This window comes from Antechinus flavipes, chromosome 6 (assembly GCF_016432865.1).
Source record: "Antechinus flavipes isolate AdamAnt ecotype Samford, QLD, Australia chromosome 6, AdamAnt_v2, whole genome shotgun sequence".
NCBI lineage: Eukaryota > Metazoa > Chordata > Mammalia > Dasyuromorphia > Dasyuridae > Antechinus > Antechinus flavipes.
In genome coordinates this window covers 194,979,984-195,001,929 of record NC_067403.1, presented here as the reverse complement: position 1 = coordinate 195,001,929, position 21,946 = coordinate 194,979,984, and the positions used below count along the sequence as shown (strand labels likewise).

Sequence of the window (21,946 nt, the reverse complement as noted above, 5' to 3'; positions counted from 1 at the left end):
TGTACTCAACATCAAAGAAAGGCTAACACATTGAGGAAAATAATCTATCAAACTTAAACCCTAATCTATTTACTTTTAATTTGTTTTTTAGTAATTTCCCTTGGCATTTCTGCTACAGGAAATATTTGCAATTAAACAAAGATTCATTCCTTCAAAATTCATCTTTCTTTATATGGTCCTGCTGAATTAACAATCAATCAGCTTAATGGGAATATAACCACGTCACAAACTCAGAATTATGACTGTTCCACATTACCAAGGTGGATGAACTATGAAGGTGGAAATTATCATCTTAACTTATTAGAAAAATACCACAGAATTTTCCAGAGTATGGTAATATCTTTTCCTTTCCAAGATGTAAACTTCTTTTTAATTATATAGAGAAGAGCTTGACAAGAAAACTTGGCAATGACTGAAATAATTAGATAACTCAATTAAGAATGTTATTCATTCTCTCCAAGAAAATAATTTAATAACTCCCTTACTATTTTCAACAATAATTAACAAGCATTTATTAAGCATATTCTAAACATTCTAAACTGCTAAGTAGTGGGGATAAAAAGAAAGACAAAAACAGTTCCTGCCCTCAAGGAGTTTATATTCTAAAGAGAGAGACAATATATGAAAAACCATGTACAAACAAGGTATATAAAAGGGTAAAGTGGAAGTAATCACCAAGGGAAGGTATTAAGTATGTTCAGAACAGGCTTCTTATAGAAGGTAGGACTTAAATGGGACTTGAAGGAAGTGAGGGAAGCCAAGAGGTAGAAATTATGAGACCTGTTTCCAAATCTCCTTTCAGTACTTCCTAAGTCTGTGGTGCTGGGTGAGTCACTTAAGTGATTGCTAGAGTACCTGAATGCCAGGCTTTGTTAGGTAGATGATGAGAAATCATGAAAGGATTTTGAAGAGTGACATGATCAGACCAATGCATGACAATACTTAAGAAGTCATTATTTGAAGGATAGCTTATAGAGAAAACAGATTAAAATCAAAAATAGTGGTCAAGAGACAGTTACAAAGTGTAGGCAAAGAAAGATGAGCGCTTATGCTACAATTCAAACCTAAATGATTACAACATGTATAAATAAATTGATGTAATCTACACTTTTATTTACTTAGCAGTATAGTAGTATTATATAAGTAACAGGAAACAAGTTGGTTCCCCATAAATTAGGGGCATACTCAGCATATCTGACAAATGAAGTAGCTCAATTTTTAATATTCCTCTCTTCTATATGACAAATTATTTTCAGTAATAATCATGAAATAAAATAGATACTAGTAATGGTCAGAAAAGTACTTTCAGTGAAAAGGTTCTTTTATTTTGTATGTGTTTTTCCCTCTTTCAAAAGATACATTAATGTAGGTAAGACGCATCAATTCATTACTTTTTTCCTTTGAAAAAACTGTAATGCTGTATTTTTAAGATTGTTTTTTTTCCTGGGAAAAAAAACCTAAAAAATAAAAGGCAGCTGGTAGCTGGAGAGCACTAGGCCTAGAATCAGGGAAACCTGAGTTCAACTACATCCTCAGACACAATCTCAGTTGTGTGAAGGCAAGTTGCTTAAACTCTGTTTGCCTCAGTTACAAAATGAGGCTAATAATCATAGTACCTACCTTGAAAGATTGCTGTGAGGATCAAATGAGATAATATTTGTAAAGCTGAGTACATAAAAGATGCTATATAAATGCTTAACTTTCCCTTTCCCTACTAAATTGTATCACTTCTTTTTTAACATTTTATTTTCTTGATTCCCTCTTTGTTTTAAGACAACTGACAATTTAAAAATCTACTTCCCAAAGGAAGTACAATCTCCAAACTTTTGATTATGCTCCCTGGCAGCAAAAAACTTTTAAAAATGCTCTGTATATATGTTATCTTCATTTATTCATATATATACATATACATATATATATATATGAATGACTATACTAATATTATATACATTAGAAAAATGCTTAAAAAGAAATTTTAAAAATGAAATATATTGAAATATTTTAAAGTAATTTTTCTTTTAATAGTTCAAAAAACCCTTGTTGCTCTTCCAAAAAATTATCAATAATATTATTAGTGAGACCTCTTTGTAATGCTGCAATACTAAAAATGAATGTGGACTCTCAGATTGGCTAAAATGACAAAAAAAGAAAATGACAAATGTTGGAGGGGATGGGGGAAAACTGGGACACCAATACACTGTTGGTGGAACTATGAACGGATCCAACCATTCTGGAGAGCAATTTGGAACTATGCTCAAAACGTTATCAAACTGTGCATATCCTTTGATGCAGCAGTGTTTCCACTGGGCTCATATCCCAAAGAGATCTTAAAGTAGGGAAAGGGATCCATATGTGCAAAAAATGTTTGTGGCAGCCCTTTTTGTAGTGGCTAGAAACTGGAAACTGAATGGATGCCCATCAATTGGAGAATGGCTGAATAAATTATGATACATGAATCTTATGGAATATTATTGTTCTGTAACAAACAACCAACAGGATGATTTCAGAGCAGCCTGGAGAGTCTTACATGAAGTGATGTTAAGTGAAATGAGCAGAAATCATTATATACCGCAACAACAAGATTATATGATGATCAATTCTGATGGATGTGGCTCTCTTCAACAATGAGATGATTCAAATCAGTTCCAATTGTACAGTGATGAAGAAAGCCATCTATACCCAGAAAGAGGACTGTGGGAACTGAGTGTGCACCACAACAGCATTTTTATTCTTTTTGTTGTTGTTTGCTTGCATTTTATTTTGCTTCTCTCTCTTTTTTTTTTTACTGGTTTGATTTGATTTTTCTTGTGTGACACAATAATTGTATAATTATGTATGCATATATTGTATTTAACATATATTTCTACCATGGTTAACATATATTAGATTACTTGCCATCTAGGGGAAGGCATGGGGGAAAGGGAGGAAAATTGGAACACAAGATTTTGCAAAGGTTAATATTGAAGAATTGTCCATGCATATGTTTTGAAAAATAAAAAGCTTTAATAAAAAAAAGTAACCGAAAAGGGAAATCAAGTAGCAATCTACTTTCAGAGATGAAAATTGAACACAGGTCACTTTGTCTCTGTGATTAGTCCTGTATCTATTACTCATTTTACCTCTTTCCCAGAAGAATAATATTAACAAATATAAAACAAACCACGATCATAGTTTCTTTTCCCTTTGTTTTTCAAAAATGTGGCTTCAAATAAATGGTTTTTTTTTGTTTTTTTTTAAAGTGAATGTAGGGATAAGGACATCCCTCTCAACTTGATTGTCTTCACCAATATACGCTGACAACTTTTCTTAAAGAGTTGATTAGCACACTGAGAAGTTATTCCAATTCCATTCAATAAGCATTTATAAGTAACTACTGTGTGTCAGGCCCTGAGTCAAACTTGCCCCAAAATGGACAAAAATGATGACTGCTCTATCCACTTTATCATTCTGTTTAATACTACTAACAATTGGGGCTAGTGGGAACCTAGTTCTTACTAGTGATAGGTGGATAGGATCACAAAGAATATAGGACAACTTTCTATTGCTTAAAGAAATCAGGTAATAATGATTCTGGATTAGAAAAGAATGAGCTAGGAGAATAAGCATTTGTAGTTTATTATGTTAACTGTTATTTGAAATGCAAAGGTAGATATACTGAAGCAAATGTAAAATCACTGATGAGGGCCACCTAAAATAAGGAAAAACCACAATTCTTCAGTTATTTTTTTCTTTAGAAAAGCATGCTATCCAGTCATAATTCTTTTCTAATGTTTTTGTATGCCCTTGATTGTTGCTTCCCCATTAGATTATGAGCTCCTTGAGGACAGGGACTGTCTTTTGCCTCTTTTTGTATCCCCAGTGCTGATACATGTGTGCCAAATAAATGTTTATTGACTAAATGGTCAAATTCCAAAATCTTTTCTTTAATCACAGTTTTGCTGAAGCATTTTCCTTTTGGGTTACCTTCTTGTTTTTATTTTGGGAGGGGGGGGGAATGTCCTGAGATATCTAAGAAATTGAACGTGTTATTTTCCTCTTTTATAGAAGCACATGAATTTGGAAGAAATCTAATTCTTCATCTATAACGTCTACAATTGTCTGCAATGGGGGAATGAATTTCTGACAAACCTCTGAAGATCATGGCCTGAACCTATCTTTATCTATCTCTGAGCATGATGGCTGCCAGTAGCAGAGCTCTCATCAGAGATCTCCTCTATGTGTTCAGCCCTTTGCCATCTTTCACTTTATTTGTTTGATCTTTAGAAGCTCTAAAGAAGCTATAACCCAGCCCAGAGGTATCAAACATGCAGCAGACAACATTCCCAATGCAGTTCAAACCAACTTTAAAATGTCATTGTGAAATATTTAATAAAATAAAATTTAAAAACAATAAAAAACAATTATGATGTGATTTTCCAAATTACCAGATGAGGTGCAGGAATCTTTAGGTATAAGTTATTGGCCCTTATTTCAACTTATTACCACTGACTGAGACTAATTCAATAGACAAATTAAGTGAAAATGCAAGAAATATTTTTTGAAGGGTCAACCCATTGACTCAGGTTGCCTAGAAGTAGGAGATCTAGTTAGGAAATGAAGCTTTGGTATTGCACACTTACCAAACTATATGGAATAACCAACAGAGATAAGACACAAATCTATGCCCTTTTGAGATTTTTTCCCTTTTATTTTCTCTTTCTTTCTCAATATTTTGATATCTATCCCAATTAGAGTCATTTTTTTCTTTCTCATTTATTATTTAATTCTATTATTTTTCTTTTCTCATTCATTTTTTTTCAAGGTTTCTGAATCACCTCTGCTTGGCATTTAATATCCTTTACAACCTAGTCCAACTTATCTTAATATAGACTCATTATACATTATTCTATTTTGTGCACTTTTTCATTCAGCCAAATAGGTTTTCTTTCTATTTCTTACATAGAATATATTACTTTTCATCTCCAGGCTGGCCCCTACATCTGGAGTATACTTCCTTCTTATCTTAGCTTCTGAGAATCCCTTATCTTCTTCAAGGCTCAGATCAAATGTCAACATCTATACTTTTAAAATCTAATTACCTTGTATCAATTGTTTTTGTGTGGATTTATATATACATTCACAAATACATATCTCTCTCAATATCATGGTTTAAGTCTGGGGTAAGAATGAAAATACCTAAAAAGTATATAAAATGTCTAGTCTTGTGATTAATTAGATAAATATGCAATAAAAGATTCTTGACAAAATATAATTGTTATCACACTTGACACTAAAAGAATTGGGCCATGTGATTCTATTCATCCTCAATTAGCTATATTTTCTTCAGTCTTTTATACATATACTATTTATATCTGTTTGTTGATGATCTCCCTGTGCAACAACATCAGGCTCTTCAGATAATTTTCCTTTTTTATCTTTATAATAATTATTTTTCACTGTATGTTTAGCTGAAATTTAAATTTGGGTTCTCTGATTCTAAATTCAATGTTTTGTTTTTTTTTTCCTCCAGTACAACTTGGGGAAAATGTCTTACTTCTGAAGATGTGACCACATATTGAGGTTCAGATAGTAAATAACTTTAACATAATAATACATATTGTAAATTCTTATTAAATTGCTTTAATATTTGAGGAAAATTTTGATTTAAAATTATTGCTTAATAAGTTTGATCTCTTTAATGAAAAGAATAGCACTTTTACAATTCTGGTCCTTAGACAAAAGATATGTAGTCCACCCCTAGGTCTAGGTAACTTAGTTTGTGATTTTCTGGGATATCCCTTAAAAATGCCGATTCAATTCTACCTCAAGATATAGCATCGGGGGCAGCTAATTGGTGCAGTGGCTAGAGCACCACCCCTGAAGTCAGGAGGACCTGAGTTCAAATATGACCTCAGACACTTAACATTTCTTAGCTGTGACCCTGGGCAAGTCACTTAACCCCAATTGCATCAGGGAAAAAAAGATATGGCATCAGAAGAGAACTTTAATGGAGATATGACTACAACAAAGAAATTAATAATAGAAAGCTATTGTACCTTCTCTTTAGTAATAGCAATAGGCTTGTCTGATGGGTGTTATCATTCTCACATCTACAGTATTCTTTATGGCAAACAATTTAGAGTTTTGAAGGAATGCCTTTTATAATGTTTTATCAAATATGTGGTTGATTAGATAAAACAGGTGTCCAAAGCCAATGTTTTAATTTCTTAATCTAGTGGCCAATTGTTATAATTCATAAGAAATATTGATTCATCAATCCATATAATACTTTGAGAGCATGTCAGGTACCTTAAACTTTTTAAGCCACCAGAGTAACATTTTGTAAATTCTTAAATGGCTAGCAAATTTTCTTAAAGAGTCTTTTTCCCAGACAGAACCTTACACATTGAGAAAATCTGACTCATTAGCTCTGTATTCTCCCAAGGGAGGTAAGAGCAATTTGGTATTTTGCTAGGAAGACAAAATTCTTGTCAATGTCATCATTACAGTAATTATTTATAAAGCTTTAAGGTTGCCACAAAGCATTCTATAAAAATCCTATTTTATAAGAATTATTAATTTGCTTCTATTCATTATGTAGCTCATTCTAACACAAAGGATTGTAATTCTTAAGGAAATCTCATCAGAGTATCTCAAAATGGAAAAACTGAATAGTTTTGAGGATTATAGTAATAAGAACATAACCATACATCTTGGTTTCCTTAGCAATCAAAAGGCAATGTCAGTCTAAAGTTATCATAGTCTTTAATATGGGAAACAACATATTTTAAAGTGACTATTAGGATGTTTTATCATGTTCCATAAAAGTTTCATTCAAGTGCTTTATTTTGGTGTGGAAGTAACTTAGATTTTTGCGAACTAGTCTAGAAGAACATAAGCTGTTAGATTCTGCCATGCTTAAAAAAAAAAAAAAAAAAAAAGGTTTGACTATGGTTAGTTGATTTTGCTATCCACAAACCTAGTTAATGAATTATCTGGCCCTGACAACTAATGAAATAAAAATACAAATTAATCTTAAGTCCTTACTACTTAATGACCAAAGAATCAATATTTTTTTTTAACAACCAAACCCTATTTATACTGACATTCTTGTGATAAAAGTAAACAAGGAAAGAAAAAAGGAATGGGCAAAGTTGGCTTCATCATATGTCCAAAGTCAGTAGAAATCATCATTTCATGGCATAATTGACCATCTCCTCTACAGAATGAACCCAAACCAAAACATGCACCATGAACATTCTTGCAGCAGAAGTATTAACATCTGCTGTAGGAAAAAAAGAACAAGAGAATACTATAAAGGCTTGACAAAGTCTTGTAAGTCATGTAAACACATACTTGGTGATTTCAGTATACAGGTGCACATAAAGGAAGATGGTGAAAAGTACATTGGAAAATATGGTTCAGGAATAGCTAGGTGTTGCAATGGATAGAGCACCAGCCCTGAAGTCAGGAGAACCTGAGTTCAAATCTGATCTCAGACACTTAACACTTCCTGGCTGTGTGACTGGCCAAATCACTTAACCCCAATTGCCTTGGCGGGGAGGAGGGTGGTTCAAAGTTAAGTATTGGAAGAGATCAAAGGATTGTAACCTAATCAGATGCCTTATGCTTATGGATGTATTAAATGTCTTTTTGAGTTTGAAAGAGATTGAAAATGAACAATGAACATCATCACAAACATTAAATAATCTATTAGAGAAATAGTACACTATAGCTGAAAGATCACTGAACTTGGTGACAGGAGAATTGAATTCAAATCTGAACTTTTGACACAGCTCCTCTCCAAGTCATCTCTTCAAAGGTGACCTTTTCTTTAGTCAGTGCCCTCAGTTCTTGCTGGGGGAGCAGGAATGGGGACAGATTTATTTTATGTTTAGATAGTGGTCCTGAATCATATAATCTTTCTCTGCCTTTGGGATATATATTATACACACACACATATAAATGTATATATGTGTACATATATATGTGTATATATAAAAACCATAACCACATGTGTTCATAAACAATGCAAATGGCCCATATCTTATTTTGAGTCCCCAATTTAGTCACAGAATAACGTTAACAATAATAAAGTCTATCTCTCTCCCAGAATTCCACCTCATTTGCTCAGTCTTGGAGACTTTTACCTTAAGGACATACACAAATCAGTAGTATTATAACCAACCATGTTCTCTTGGAAAACCAGTTTCTTTGAAAACAAATGACCAAAGTAAAAGTCAAACTTTTAGAGAACAAAGGTTGGTTGGGAAGACTAATACAGAGACAAAAGATAGGGAAGAGACAATGTAGAGAAGAGGAGAAATTCTTAGGTCCATCTGTCTGTACAGTACATTGTGTACAGTACTTTGACGGCCTCAGCCAGGCTGGGGTTGACCTCCACACCTCTTTTCACATCTGCTCCCAATCCAACCTGTACCCTAAAGTCAGAGTTCCTCATTACCTCACTCTCCAAAGTCTCAAAGGCTTTTCCCTTCCTATGCAATGGAAACAAGCCTGTGAGTCAGTTCTTCTGAGGCTACTGCTGTGCTTTTCTTGGTGAGATCCATCTCTTTTTAGTTTTTTTTACCTTCTCCTTTTGGATATGTCTGAAAGGACTTGGGTTTGATTCCTTGGATCTGAGCATTCGGGAGCTTTCTATCCTGACCAGTAGGCATCCATCTTCACCATCTATTCTAATTCCTAGTCTATTCTCACAAAAGGGTACTACAACATAGCTAAATACAAAGTGATTTGGGAGAGAAGGTATAAGAATCGAGGCTATCAGGTAAGGCTTCATGTAGAAGTTGTTAATAATAATAACTTTGCGTTTATTTTGTGTTTTACCATTTGCAAAGCATTTTACATTCCTTATTTTATTTGATTCTCATAATAATCCAGTAAGCTAGATGCCATTACTATTTTTATTCTACAAATTAGGAAACTGAGGCAAACAGAGTTAAATGACTTGTTCATGGTCCCACAAATTTTAAATGTATCAGGCAAAATGTTAATTTAGGTCTTCTAGATCCCAAGCCCCGGGCTCCCTTCACAATCCCTAAAATAATGCTGCAGAAATAATTGAAGGTGCCAAAACTCAGCATTGTGGAGAAACAAGTCTTTTGACACTGTTGGTAGACATGAAAATCTGGAAAGAAGTGTGGTGGGAAAAATAAAAGTTACAAAGTCACTCATGGTTTTTTATCCAATAATCCCATTATTGGGAATAGATCCCAAAAGTATCATCAATAAATTTAAAAGAGCTATTGAGGTAAAGAAAAAAAAAAAAACGAAAAAGAAAAGATGTACACACAAATGTGTATCCTAAAATACACATTATATATTCATATTTATGTACATATACTTTTATCTTTCTTTCTATCCACTATATCTCAATATTATCATGCCAATAACTAGAAGCAACCTAGATAACTCAAAATTACTGAATAAATCATGTCCTATTGACACAACAAAATATGCCATTAAAATATACAAATATGAGGAAAAATTTTAAATTGTGAAAACTCAAACTAAGTAATGCAAAATGAAGAAAACAGAACAAAAGGAATAGTATATAGATTGCCTAAAATAGCATGAAAGAGAAAACACATGGAAATACAGGGATAAATGGAACTAAAAGAATAAAAAGATGAAGGCATACAGCATAGAATAACTTAAAAAGTTGTTAAAGGCATGAAGAATAAAGAAATTAATTTTTAATTGTACAAGTATGTTTCTACAGTCTGTTTTCCATTCTAGTAGAAAGTTCCCATGGATTACTGGTTTTAATGTAGGTATAGCATATGTAATAATATGTATATAATATATGCAAATAATGTAAGTATAATAATATACTATATAAAATAAATATATGGTTAAATGGCATAGCTAGAGGGTTGGGATAGGAGTCAAAAGCCTTGAATTCAAATCTAGTCTCAGCTATTTACTAGTTGTCTGCATTAGGTTTCTCATTTGTAAAATGAGGATAATAGTATCTATCTCCTAGAGTTGTTGTTAAATGAGATATTTGTAAAGAACTTAGCACAATGCTTGGCACAAAGTAAGAGCTATATAAATGCTTCTTTTCCTTTATTCAGTTTTGAATCCCTTCTCCAGCATGAAACTATAAGGCTTTAAATAATAATAATATAAATAAATAATAAGATTTCAAAGTCAACTGAGGGCTAGAAACTCAGTTATTAATTACCATGATAACAAATAAAAAACCAGCCCAGAATCAATTAAATCATTTAACTAAAGCAGGAAATGAAATGAAATAGACATTAGAAACATCCTTAGCAACCATTCTCCAATTAGATGCATTTGTACTCCCTAGCACAGGCTGGAAAGATTCTCAATTACAAATTGTGAGAAACAAAACAAAACCTTAGCACTCATAAGTCTTGTCACTTATAGCCATTGGACATCAATCTAATCTGGCTATAGTTATACTTATCTCTGTAGTTCTGCCACTCATAGCCTCATAATTAGCCAGCCACCCAAGCAATCCATGTCTCTACTCCAGTTTCATTCTCTGCCTCAGACATTTCAAATACTGTCTTGTCATCATCTTGTCTTCCTCCTCTTCTTCTTCCACGTATTCCTTCTTCTCTTTTTGTTCTCCTCCTCCTCCTCCTTCTTCTATATCATCTTCCTTCTACTCTTCTCAGAATTTCCATTTCTTCCTTATGATAGAACATTCCATGTCCAGGGATCAACATACTGGGAAATGGTATGCTGTTTTGATAGTCTTGTGTACACCACATATTGGAGAATATAGGCTTTCTCTTGTCTAATCTGATTTTGTTGTTTTGTGAAAAAGATGACATTATTTTAAAAACATAACACAATATCACTGTTTCTTAATAACTTGTCCAATAAATCTTTGATATACTTAAAATTACCATCCGTTTCAGGTAATTTTGATATTTTTCATTTTTCTTCATTTAACTTTTCTTTATTTTTATACTGGAAATACAGTTCTGTACAGCTAGTAACAACATTTACCAATTTACATAAAACATGCTATTTTTCTTGATCTTTTCCTCTGTTTCTACTTTGAAACTTCATTTACCAAAACATCAATGATTTAGAACATTATTCACTGAATCCTGAGATCTAAAGAAAGGCTTTAAATAAAGGAACAAAGGCACTAATTATTACACCTGCTGTAAAACTTACATGGAGATGAAAGTGAAGATGAAGATTAACTTCAATGAAAGGTTAGGAGTCCAGCGCTGCTGTCACCTTAGGAAAAAAAGAATAGAGAGCTGTCATGTTAAAAAAAAAAGAAAAGAACTACTCTGTTAAGGAATTTTTAAACAATATTGTTTAAACCTTAAAGAGGAAAAAGTAACTTACCAATTAGCTCTCTCCATTGGATCAAAAGGCCTTAAGTAGAACACTACTCAAGAGTTGGGCCACTGGGGAAATTATTTCACCTTGGCTGGATCCTTTGATGCTGATGAGACTTATTAGTTTCTTGTTTGGAATCACTGAAAGTGACCCTATAAATGATGCCATGCTGTTTATTATTTCTATAGATGTTAATATAGAAAGAGGTTTATATTATGTTTTATTCAAAGCCACAAAAAAAATGGGTTTAGTGAAACTCCTGAAATGTCCTTCCAGCTCGTAAGTCATAGTACTAAAATATTCTTTCCTAGGAAATTAGTATTAATTGCAATAGTTATAGACTTATTAATATAATGAATTAGTTTTGATCACCTCTGTTGTAAAAATTGAATGTACACAATTATATGGGATAATATGCATTTCCAAAAAAAAAAAAAAAAAGAACTGTTGAGATTGAGTTTTTCAGTCAAACTATAAATAACTGTGATTTGTGAAGAGGCTAAAGAAAATAAACTCTATTTCAAGAAAAATTTACATTTTAATACTTCAAACATTATTTGCTAACAAGAAAATTCAAAATTTGAATGGGATTAACTGGAACTTTTGCTTCTACTTAGGGTCAACTCTTGCAGTTATCTCTTGCTGAAGGCTGTCTGCTTTTGACTGATAAGGCAGTATTTAAATAATACATGTTATAAGTATTTTCTTTGATTTGTACAGAATGTGAAACCTCAATATCTTTTTGATTTCTCATCCCAACAAATACTTACAGTGAAAGATACATTGTACTTGTGCCTATTGTCAAATTAGAATGTTTCAGTTCTTCTTACGTTTGGATTAGTCACTCATTTGTTTTCTCCATTTATTGGAAGTATATTTTTATTAGTGAAAATGCAGACTATACATGCCTATAATGTTGAACTTCTTTTAGGGCTTGAACTATATGGGTAATTAAAGTATATTACAAACAATGTGAAGGCCTGTATAACTATATCAAGGTGTAATCTACCTAATGTTGCTAATTGATTCTGCTATAGCAGGAAATTAAATGAAAAATATTTGTGAGAGAATTATGCTTAGATCTACAATTAGCTATCTGAAATAATCAGACAAGGGAAGGAAGCAGCATGCAAAGTGGGAAAAAACCCAGCTAAACCTAGAATCAGAGGATTTGATTCAACTTCTAGCAATATTTACTAACTTTGTGACTGTAGATCAGTTAATTTAATATTTTTGGACTCATCTGCAAAATAAAGCATTGAACCAGATCTCTTCTATCATCATTTCAACTTTTAGGATCTGATAAAGTTTTACAATATTACATGAGATTATAATAAATTAAATATTTTATTGCAAAAAAGACATTGGCTATGCAATATGTACCTATATTTGAAGCAGAGTCGGGAAATACTACTACTACTACTACTACTACTACTAATAATAATAATAACTAGTGTTGTCAGCATGTTAGCTAGATTGTGGGAATAAAAAGGTAGCAAAAGCCCCAATATGGATATCAGTGTCTCTTCTTCTCTAAGGCCTTCGAATAAAGTGGACAAAAGCAGAAAAAAAGAAGGAGCCTTTGGGCTGATGTTTTAAACCAGCCCTTTGGGTCATGGCTATAGAACTAATTGTGATAATAATAGAGATAATAAGGTGAGATCTTAATGCTGCAAAGCAATTCAATTCTTGGGAGGATGATCATAGGATCATAAATGGAGGACCAGAAGGAATCTTAGAGACAAACAGATTCAAGTCTGTCATCTTACAGATGACAAAACTGAGTCACAAACAGGTTAAAGTGACTTGTGTCTGGGATCAGATTTGAATTTATGTCTTTCTGATTCCAAGTCCAGCCCTGTATCTACTGAACCAAAATGGGGTTTTCTCATACACCAAGATAATTCTTACTCACTTGCCTACGGTGCTTTTGCACAGGCCATCCCTCATGCTCTCTTTCTTCACCACTTAGCTGAAATACTCCCTTCTTCACTTTCCTGATGCCCACTCCATTCCTTCTGTGCTTTGTATTTATCTACTCTGTAGGCTCACAGATGTATATAAGGTCTCCCTTGATAGAGTAAATCTTCCTTGAAAGTAGGAGTTCATTTTTTGGTTTTTGTAACACCAGTGCCTGATCCAGTGCCTGGTATATGGTAGGTGCCTAGTAAATAAATTCTAATTGCTATAGATGGTTTTGCTTATGCTAATGTTTATGTTTTCCCGTAATAAACACATTCTTGGAAAAATCATGTGATAGTCTGGAAGGCAAATCAAATTTTGCACATACACATGAAAGTGTGCAAATACATATACATAGAAAATCTCCATACCCACACCCATACACACATACTCATATCCTTTGAAGAGCAATAATGGGCAATAATGACTTTGTATCACAAGATTAATAGCTACGTGTATCTGAGCACAACTTTTGAGATCCTTCATATTCCTTTGGGAGTACTAGTTGTGGGACCCTGACAATAGTAGTTGCTTATATTTGTATAGTGACTTAATCTACTTATTTTACAGCTTCTTAGGAAAATCCTACAAAAAAATAACATGAATATTAGTATTCACATTTTATTAGGAAGAAGAGCTTCAAGAGATTATGACTTGTCCAAAGTCATTTAGCTGCTAAGTAGAAATGCTAAGTTTTGAACTCCTATCTTCCAAATGACAGTCCAGTACTTTTTCCAGTACATGATATTGCTTTCATAAAATTACAAGATTACCTGTAGTTTAGAAACAATCTGATATCCTAAACAACCTTGTAAGAAAACAGAACTTAACAGACCTTGATGAATGTTCTAGATTTTCTGAGATTACTGTCAGATTTCCCCATAAAGATGAAGTTATTCCTTTGTACTTTCTTTTTAAATTCTATTATCTATAAAGTAGGAATAATAATAACCAACTTTTCAAGGTTGCTGAATGAATTAACCAAATGATTATGAATACATTAGAAATAAAAGTTTCATGTAAACATCACATATTATCATTATGCTGATTGTACAAAGAGCTCTTGAAAACTGATCTTGATTACAATTCACAACTACTGCATCTTCTGACAAAAGGGTAAAGAGAGCAGAAAGAGGCAATTCATGTGTACTGTGAATCCTAGAGTGTTTTCCCACTAATATATATATATATGTGAAACTGATGAAAGTCAACTTCTTCCAGAATTCACTATTTTAGAAAAATAAAGTGTGAAAAGAAAAATAAGAATAGAATGAGGATACTATAATGTTAACAAAAAGTGGAGAGGAGAGTTTTAAGATGGTTAGGATATGTCAGTAGTAACCAAATGCTAGTAGAGAAGTCAATCATGTGGTATGTAAGGAACTGAGTCTGACCAAGGAAAAATCAATGGAGTCTGTAGCTTTGGTATTTGCTTAAACAAAGACTATACTGACCTACATTCAATAAGTCATCCACACATACCGTTTAGAATTGTTTTAATAAAATCTTCAGATTATTTCATATGCCCTTTACTAATAGTTCTATGAACATTAATACTTCATGACCAATTTTGGCTATTTACAGCTCATGTTACAATTACTTACTGAAATATTACCCATTTAAAAATTTTATAATCAAAAAAGCACCATTTCAGATTTTTGTAGTTTTTGTAGTCATTTAATTTAGATTATAACAATTTTGCCATTAGAAGATCAAAATGAGTAACTAGATTTGAGTATTTATGAGCAACACATGTATTCAGTCAGCATTAAGGCTGGATTTTTAGCTGGTAGACCAGAGTTTATGATAGAATCTGAAGGTAGACTGAAGCTTGTTTTCTTTCTTTTTCTTCCTTCTTTCTTCCCTTTTTTGTCTCTGTGTGTATGTGTGTGTTTTTGTCAACATGGCTAATATGAAAATATATTTTATATGACTGCACATGTACAACCTAATTGCCTGACTTCTCAAAGATGGGAGAAGGGATGAAAAGAAGAAAATTTATAATTCAAAATTTTACAAGATAAAAGTTAAAAAAAAAAAAAAGAATACTGAGCTCAAATCACTGACTTTCATCTCTGTGACTTTGATCAGATTCCTTCATTTCTCTGAATCTAAATTTGCCTATCTGTAAAAGTGAGGGTATAAAATTAAATACCCTCAAAGGTCCTTTCCAGATCTGAATCAACGATCTTATGAAATTTAGTTTGGAATTTATCATGCTACTGCAATCAAGAATGTGTAGTAGTATCACAGTTACTTAGTATTTAATTCATGTTAACTGATAACTACTCAGTGGTGATTTTTCAAATTTCTGTTACATAACTATACATGTACAAACTACAGTGAACTGCCTCTCTCTTAGGGAGAGGAAAAGGAAAAGAGAGAAGGGGTAAGGGACAGTGGAATAGAACCCAAAACTCAAAACTTAAAAAAAAAGTTATTCTAACCTATAACTGCAAAAAAACATTATTAATTAGCTATATGATCTTAACATCTTAGTCCCAGTCCAAGTCAATACTCTAAAGTTATAAGTTGTTAAGAAGACAACAAGTTATAAGTTGTTGAGAAGATGACAAGTTATATTGTTGGAGCTCCATATAATGAAATCACAGGTGAAGTTCTTTTCATTATTTCTATTCATCCCACTGTTAATTTTGTTTTGAGCTTGTTTTTTAATTTAATATTTTGTGTTTTCCACATGTGCAAATGCTTTTTGACATTTGTTTTTTAAAATTCTGCATTTTAAATTCCCTTCCTCCCAACCTTCCCCCTGAGAAGACAAGCAATTTGCAATAGGTTATACATGTGTAGTAATACAAACTATATTTTCATGTTAGTCATGTTGTGAAAGAAAACACAACTCTCTCGTGCCTCCCCCCCCAAAAAAAAACGCAAAAAAAATAAAGAAAAGTATGCTTTCATCTGCATTCAGGTTCTATTGGTTCTTTCTCTGGAGATGGAGGCATTTTTCAATGGCTTAGATCATTATATTCTGAGAATAGCTAAGTCATTCACAGTTGATCATCATACAGTATTGCTGTTACTATGTACAATATTGTCCTGGATCTGCTCATTTCATTTTGCCTCAGTTCATATAAGTGTTTCCAGGTTTTTCTGAAAGCATCCTGCTCGTCATTTCTTCCTTTCTTTTTTTTTTTTAAATTATAACTTTTTATTTACAAGTTATATGCATGGGTAATTTTACAGCATTGACAATTGCCAAACCTTTTTTCCAATTTTCTCCTTCCTTCTCTCCACTCCTCCCCCAGATGGCAGGTTGACCAATACATGTTAAGTATGTTAAAGCATATATGTCCTAACAGTTATTTTGCTGTACAAAAAGAATCGGAGTTTGAAATAGTGTACTATTAGCCTGTGAAGGAAATCAAAAATGCAGGTAGACAAAAATAGAGGGATTGGGAATTCTATGTAATAGTTCATAGTCATCTCCCAGAGTTCTTTCACTGGGTGTAGCTGGTTCAGTTCATTACTGCTCTATTGGAACTGATTTGGTTCATCTCATTGTTGAAGATAGCCAGGTCCATCAGAATTGATCATCATATAGTACTGTTGTTGAAGTATATAATGACTCCTAGACTTGCTCATTTCACTCAACATCAGTTCATGTAAATCTTTCCAGGTCTTTCTGAAATCCTCCTATTGGTCATTTCTTACCAAATAATAATATTCCATAATATTCATATACCACAATTTATTCAGCCATTCTCCAATTGATGGGCATCCACTCAGTTTCCAGTTCCTGGGCACTACAAAGAGACCTGCCACAAACATTCATGCACATACAGGTCCCTTTCCCTTCTTTAAGATTTCTTTGGGATATAAGCCTAGTAGAAACACTGCTGGATCAAAGATAGGTATGCACAGTTTGATAACTTTTTGCTACTCATCATTTCTTAAAACATAATAGTATTCTATCACAATCATATATAACAACTTGTTCAGCCATTTCCCAATTGATGAGAATCCCTTTAATTTCCAATTGTTGGCCAACAGTGGTGTTTTTTTTTTTTTTTTAAGATATTTTTCAAACTTCCCTGCATACCTTATCTCATTGTCAGGAAGAGATAAATATTATATTAAATTTGCTATTATGCAAATTGGTCAGATTGGTCCTACTTTTCTCTTCAAGCCTTCTATTATTCCTCTTCCAACTCTCTTAGCTATGGACCTTGCCCCTTATTTTGGTGAGAAAATTGAGACCACTGGATGTGAGCTCCCTTGTCCACTCTTTTCTTAATCTCAAAAGACTTGATATTAGCCCTTATTATTAGATTTTCCTTTTCTCACATATTTGATAGTGATTTGGCCTTTTTCCTCTGTCAAAGCCAAGTATATTTGCATAGACTCCATGCAAGTAGAAACTATCCCATCCCATTTTCTCCAGCACAAGGGGAGCCCCTTGTTTATTCTCTCCTTCCAGTACTTTTTTTTAATCTTCTAATACTGGTTCCCTATTGTTTTCAAATAATCCCTTCTCCTCCATTCTTAAGAAAAAATTCCATTAGACTATATAATTGCCTCAAGGTATCATCCTTTATCCTGCTTCCCCTTTTCAAACTCTTAGAAAAACTACACCTGTTATTCTCATTGTCTCTGCTTCCTCTATTTTCATTTACTCAATAGTTTACAATGTCTACTGAACTCATTACTCATCTAACACTTCTTTCTCTAAAGTCTGTAATGATTTTAATTTCCAAATCTTATAATCTTTTCTTAGTGCTTACCTTTTTTTCCTTTTTTTAAGCAATTGGGATTAAGTGACTTGCTCAGTCACACAGCTAATAAGTGTCAGAGGCAAGATTTGAACTTCAGTCCTTCTGATACCAGGGTGGATTCTCTATCTACTGTGCTACCTACCTGCCTCAGTCTTCATCTTTTTAAACATCCCTCTCAAATATCACTAACCACCTTCTCTTCCTGGATACTCTCCTCTCTGAGTTTTTCCTCTACATTATTCTTTTTTGGTTTTCTTCCCTCTTTCTCATTCTCCTCTGCTAGTTTGTAATCCATATTAGTTTGTATGTGTGTGTATGTATGTGTGTGCACGTGCATGTGTACACATTCTACATTAGCTCCTATGGCTTTAAATTATTATCTCTCTGCAAATGATCCACAGATTTATAAACAGATTACAGGCACATATCTCATTTGATAGAACATAAGCTCCCTGAGAACAGAAAATGTTCCATTTTTTAAATCTCTGTATTTTTCAGGCCTAACAAAACACCTGCCACATATAAAGGCTTGTTGAAGAACTGATACTGGTCCTGGCTAACAATCCCTAATATTGTATTGTAATAAAGTAATATCTCCCCTTTCATATTTTCCTAGCAAACATTCCCCCTCTCAGCTAAACCTTATCATATATTTAATAGTGTTCACATCCCAGCCAAACAAGACTCTTTTCAATGCAATGTAAAGAAAACAGAAAGAGAAAAACAAATAAATGCTCAATTAAAATAATGTAAATGAAAAGACTGAAGAGCAGCTCAATGCAAATTGTGTATATCATAGCTAGTATAATTAATCTTAGGTTAAGTTACAACAAAAAATTTATTGATCCTATCAGAATAATTAATAAAATTATATTAGCAGTACATTTTGGTAATCAATTGGTAATAAAAATAAATATTGAAACATGATTACTATAAAGGTATTCTAGCATTCCTTTCTAGGATCAAATATACTATATAATCCGGCGATGCAAATATTATAAAATATTAATGTAAGATTCTGTAATATAGACAGTAATCATATAATTTGCAAAGTACTTTCAAGATCAAATGGAAATCAAACATGTTATGGTCTTATTGGAGAATTCTTTTATGCAAATTCCATTCCATAAACATTTGGAAGGTGCATATGATATGTCAGGCATTGTGTAAGGTGCTGAGGATATAAAGGCAAAAATGAAAACTACCTTCTCTTAAAGAGCTTACATTCTAATGCAAATACTATTAGTTTCATAATACGGAAGCAGTGAAGACTAGTTTTCAAAGCAATTTTTTGTTTTTTTCTTTCTCATGGTTTTTTTTTTTTCTTTTTGGTCTGATTTTTCTTGTGTAACATGACAAATATGGAAATATGTTTAAAAGGACTACAAATATTTAATCTATATTAGATTGCTTACTGTGTTGGGGAGGGAGAAAAATTCGAAACACAAAATCTTAGGGATGGAAGCTAAATAAAATAAAATCAACATAAAAAACCGTGTATACTTTTTGACCAGCAATACTGCTACTAGGTCTGTATCCCAAAGAAATTATAAAAAAGGGAAAAGGATTTACATTGCAAAAGTATTTATAACAGCCCTTTTCATGGTGGCAAAATATTGGAAAATGGGGGAATGCACATTATTTGGGGAAAGGCTAAATAAACTGTGGTATATGAATGTAATGGAATATTGTTACACAGTAAGAAATGATGAACAGGCAGATATCAGAAAAACTTGCAAAGACTTCTATGAACTGATGTAAACTGAAATAAGTAGAGCCAGGAAAACACTGTACAAAGTATCAGCAACATTGTATGATGATCAACTATGAATGACTCATTTCTTCCCAGAAAAAGATCCAAGATAACTACAAAGAATTCACAAAAAGAAAATACTATTCACATCCAGATATAGATATGATGGATTCTTAATATGCAGAGAGATGCATATTTTTTCATTTAATTTTCTTCATTTTTTCCCCTTTTGAGCTATTTCTTCTTTTATGATTGTGACTAATAGGGACATATGTTTTACATGATAGCACAGGTCCCCCTTGCACAGCCCTCCCTCATTTAAATGCAATTCACTTGCATATTATGGTATCACTTCTCTAATGTCTTGAGAATGAAGGACAAATAACAATAACTTAAGTAAAATTACCTACATTTTAGGAAGAGAAAAGGGAAGGGAGAAAAATTCAGAACTCATAATCTCTGAAAAACAAATGCCAAAAATTGTTTTGACATGTAATTGGGGAAAAACTAAAATACTATTTAAAAATTACTTTAATGGTATCAATAGCAGATCTGATAGTGTAATTTAAAAAATCAATATTTCTTCAATTTGAAATAATTTATTAGTTTAAGATACTATATATGCACTGAATGTTAAATCAAAACCAGAAAATAACAAATACATAAATCTTAGAAAGCATTATTTTCAGCACAAAAGAAGATTAATTTGGCAGATGACCTTACCTAGAACTAGGTCTTGTTTTTACTCCTTCTTTGCTTGTCCTTTTGCTTCTACTTTGCTTTCTGGTCTCTGACTGCTTCTCACTTGGTTGTCTTCTTTTTTCATGCTGTTTCTGTTGACCTGCCACATCCTCTTCGACTTGTGACCCATTATCACTTCCCACTGGTGAACCTGAGTTTTGTGCCAGGCACTTGGAGGAATGAGAGTGTTTAGGTTCTTGCTGGTCACAGTCTCTTTCTGCAGGGACACTTTCAGTTTTTAGTGTCTCTGGAGTGGATGCTGAATTAGTGGACTTATCTATGTGATCTTTTTCTTTAGACTTGACTAAATTATAAGAGGCATTTTTTATAACTTTTCCTGGAGCACATTTAGTCTTTAAGCTTTCTATGTTATCCTCCCTGTTATCCTCACAGCTACCACAACACACACAGGAGTTAATGAGACAATTTGTGGCAGCAATGCCGAGCTGATGGGATTCATTTTCTTCTTCATCAGTTCTTGAGTTGGGTCCAGGAACACAATTACTTGGTACTTCTGGTGTAGTTACAGGTGAATTGGAAGAAGTAGGAGATTTAGGATTAAATATGACGGTAGCAGATATCTTCATTCCACCAGTCCTATGAGCTATCATTTCTGCTGTTTCTGCATTTTCAGCATTCACATCCCAGCCATTGAGGTATAATTGTGTATCTAAACAACTGCAAGAATTCTGGATGGAGAGCCCAGTTTTCTGCATTTTGCCATCTTCAATATTATTGTTATTGCTCAAATCACTTTCCATTTCTTTTGTGTGTAAACCATCTCTTGCTTCCCCATTCTCTAAATTCTGAGGGACCCTTTCCTTTAACAGATCCTGACAAGTGTTGTTGACCCAAACCAAAGTTTCACTAGCTGATTCTTCCCTCGCAAGGGATTCTCCTGCTCCATCAAGGTCATCCATAAAAAAGACTCTATCCTCTTCATCATTTAAATGTTCAAGATTTGACCTACTTGGTGAGGCCTCTGTACTTGAGTTGTTTCTTAGACCAGCTCTGTGTGCTGGAGATTGGCATACACTGGGTGGAGAAAGGAGAGAGGACATTTCATCTCCTACCCTGTGAACCATCTGATTGAGCTGTTCTAATTCCTGTTCATCATACTGCATTGAGCAGGCTAATTCAGCCTCTGAATTTTCTGCAGTGACAGAAAGCTTCTCAGGAGGGAAAGTCGCAGCTAAAGTGGGTGCAATGACAGAGGGCACTTCTGGATCTGTTCTGACAGAGAATTCCATATCTTGGGATATGCAAAGGTTCCGTTCAAGTGTGTGTAGTTCTTCTTCAGTTAATGTTTGCAGTAAATCTCTGCAAATTTCAAAAGGAAAATTAAAATTAAAATTATGAGAAAAAATTCCTTTCATTTTACTTAAAAACACATTTAAAAACAAATTTCTACTACTAGTAG

At 33.1% G+C, this 21,946-nt stretch overlaps 1 protein-coding gene across 7 annotated transcripts in view; it reads right to left on the bottom strand.

Annotated features, from left to right (window-relative positions):
* ZFYVE28 (zinc finger FYVE-type containing 28) overlaps positions 1 to 21,946 on the bottom strand; it is a 186,460-nt gene that overhangs the window by 60,245 nt on the left and 104,269 nt on the right. For 4 of the 7 annotated variants that reach the window (XM_051966354.1, XM_051966355.1, XM_051966356.1 and 1 more), the window contains exon 8: positions 20,509 to 21,846. In XM_051966354.1, coding sequence (XP_051822314.1) covers positions 20,509 to 21,846 — 1,338 coding nt within the window. Of the gene's footprint in view, positions 1 to 11,160; positions 11,227 to 20,508; positions 21,847 to 21,946 lie in introns of those variants that run through there. The other 3 variants (XR_007948406.1, XR_007948405.1, XM_051966358.1) reach the window with 2 other exon arrangements.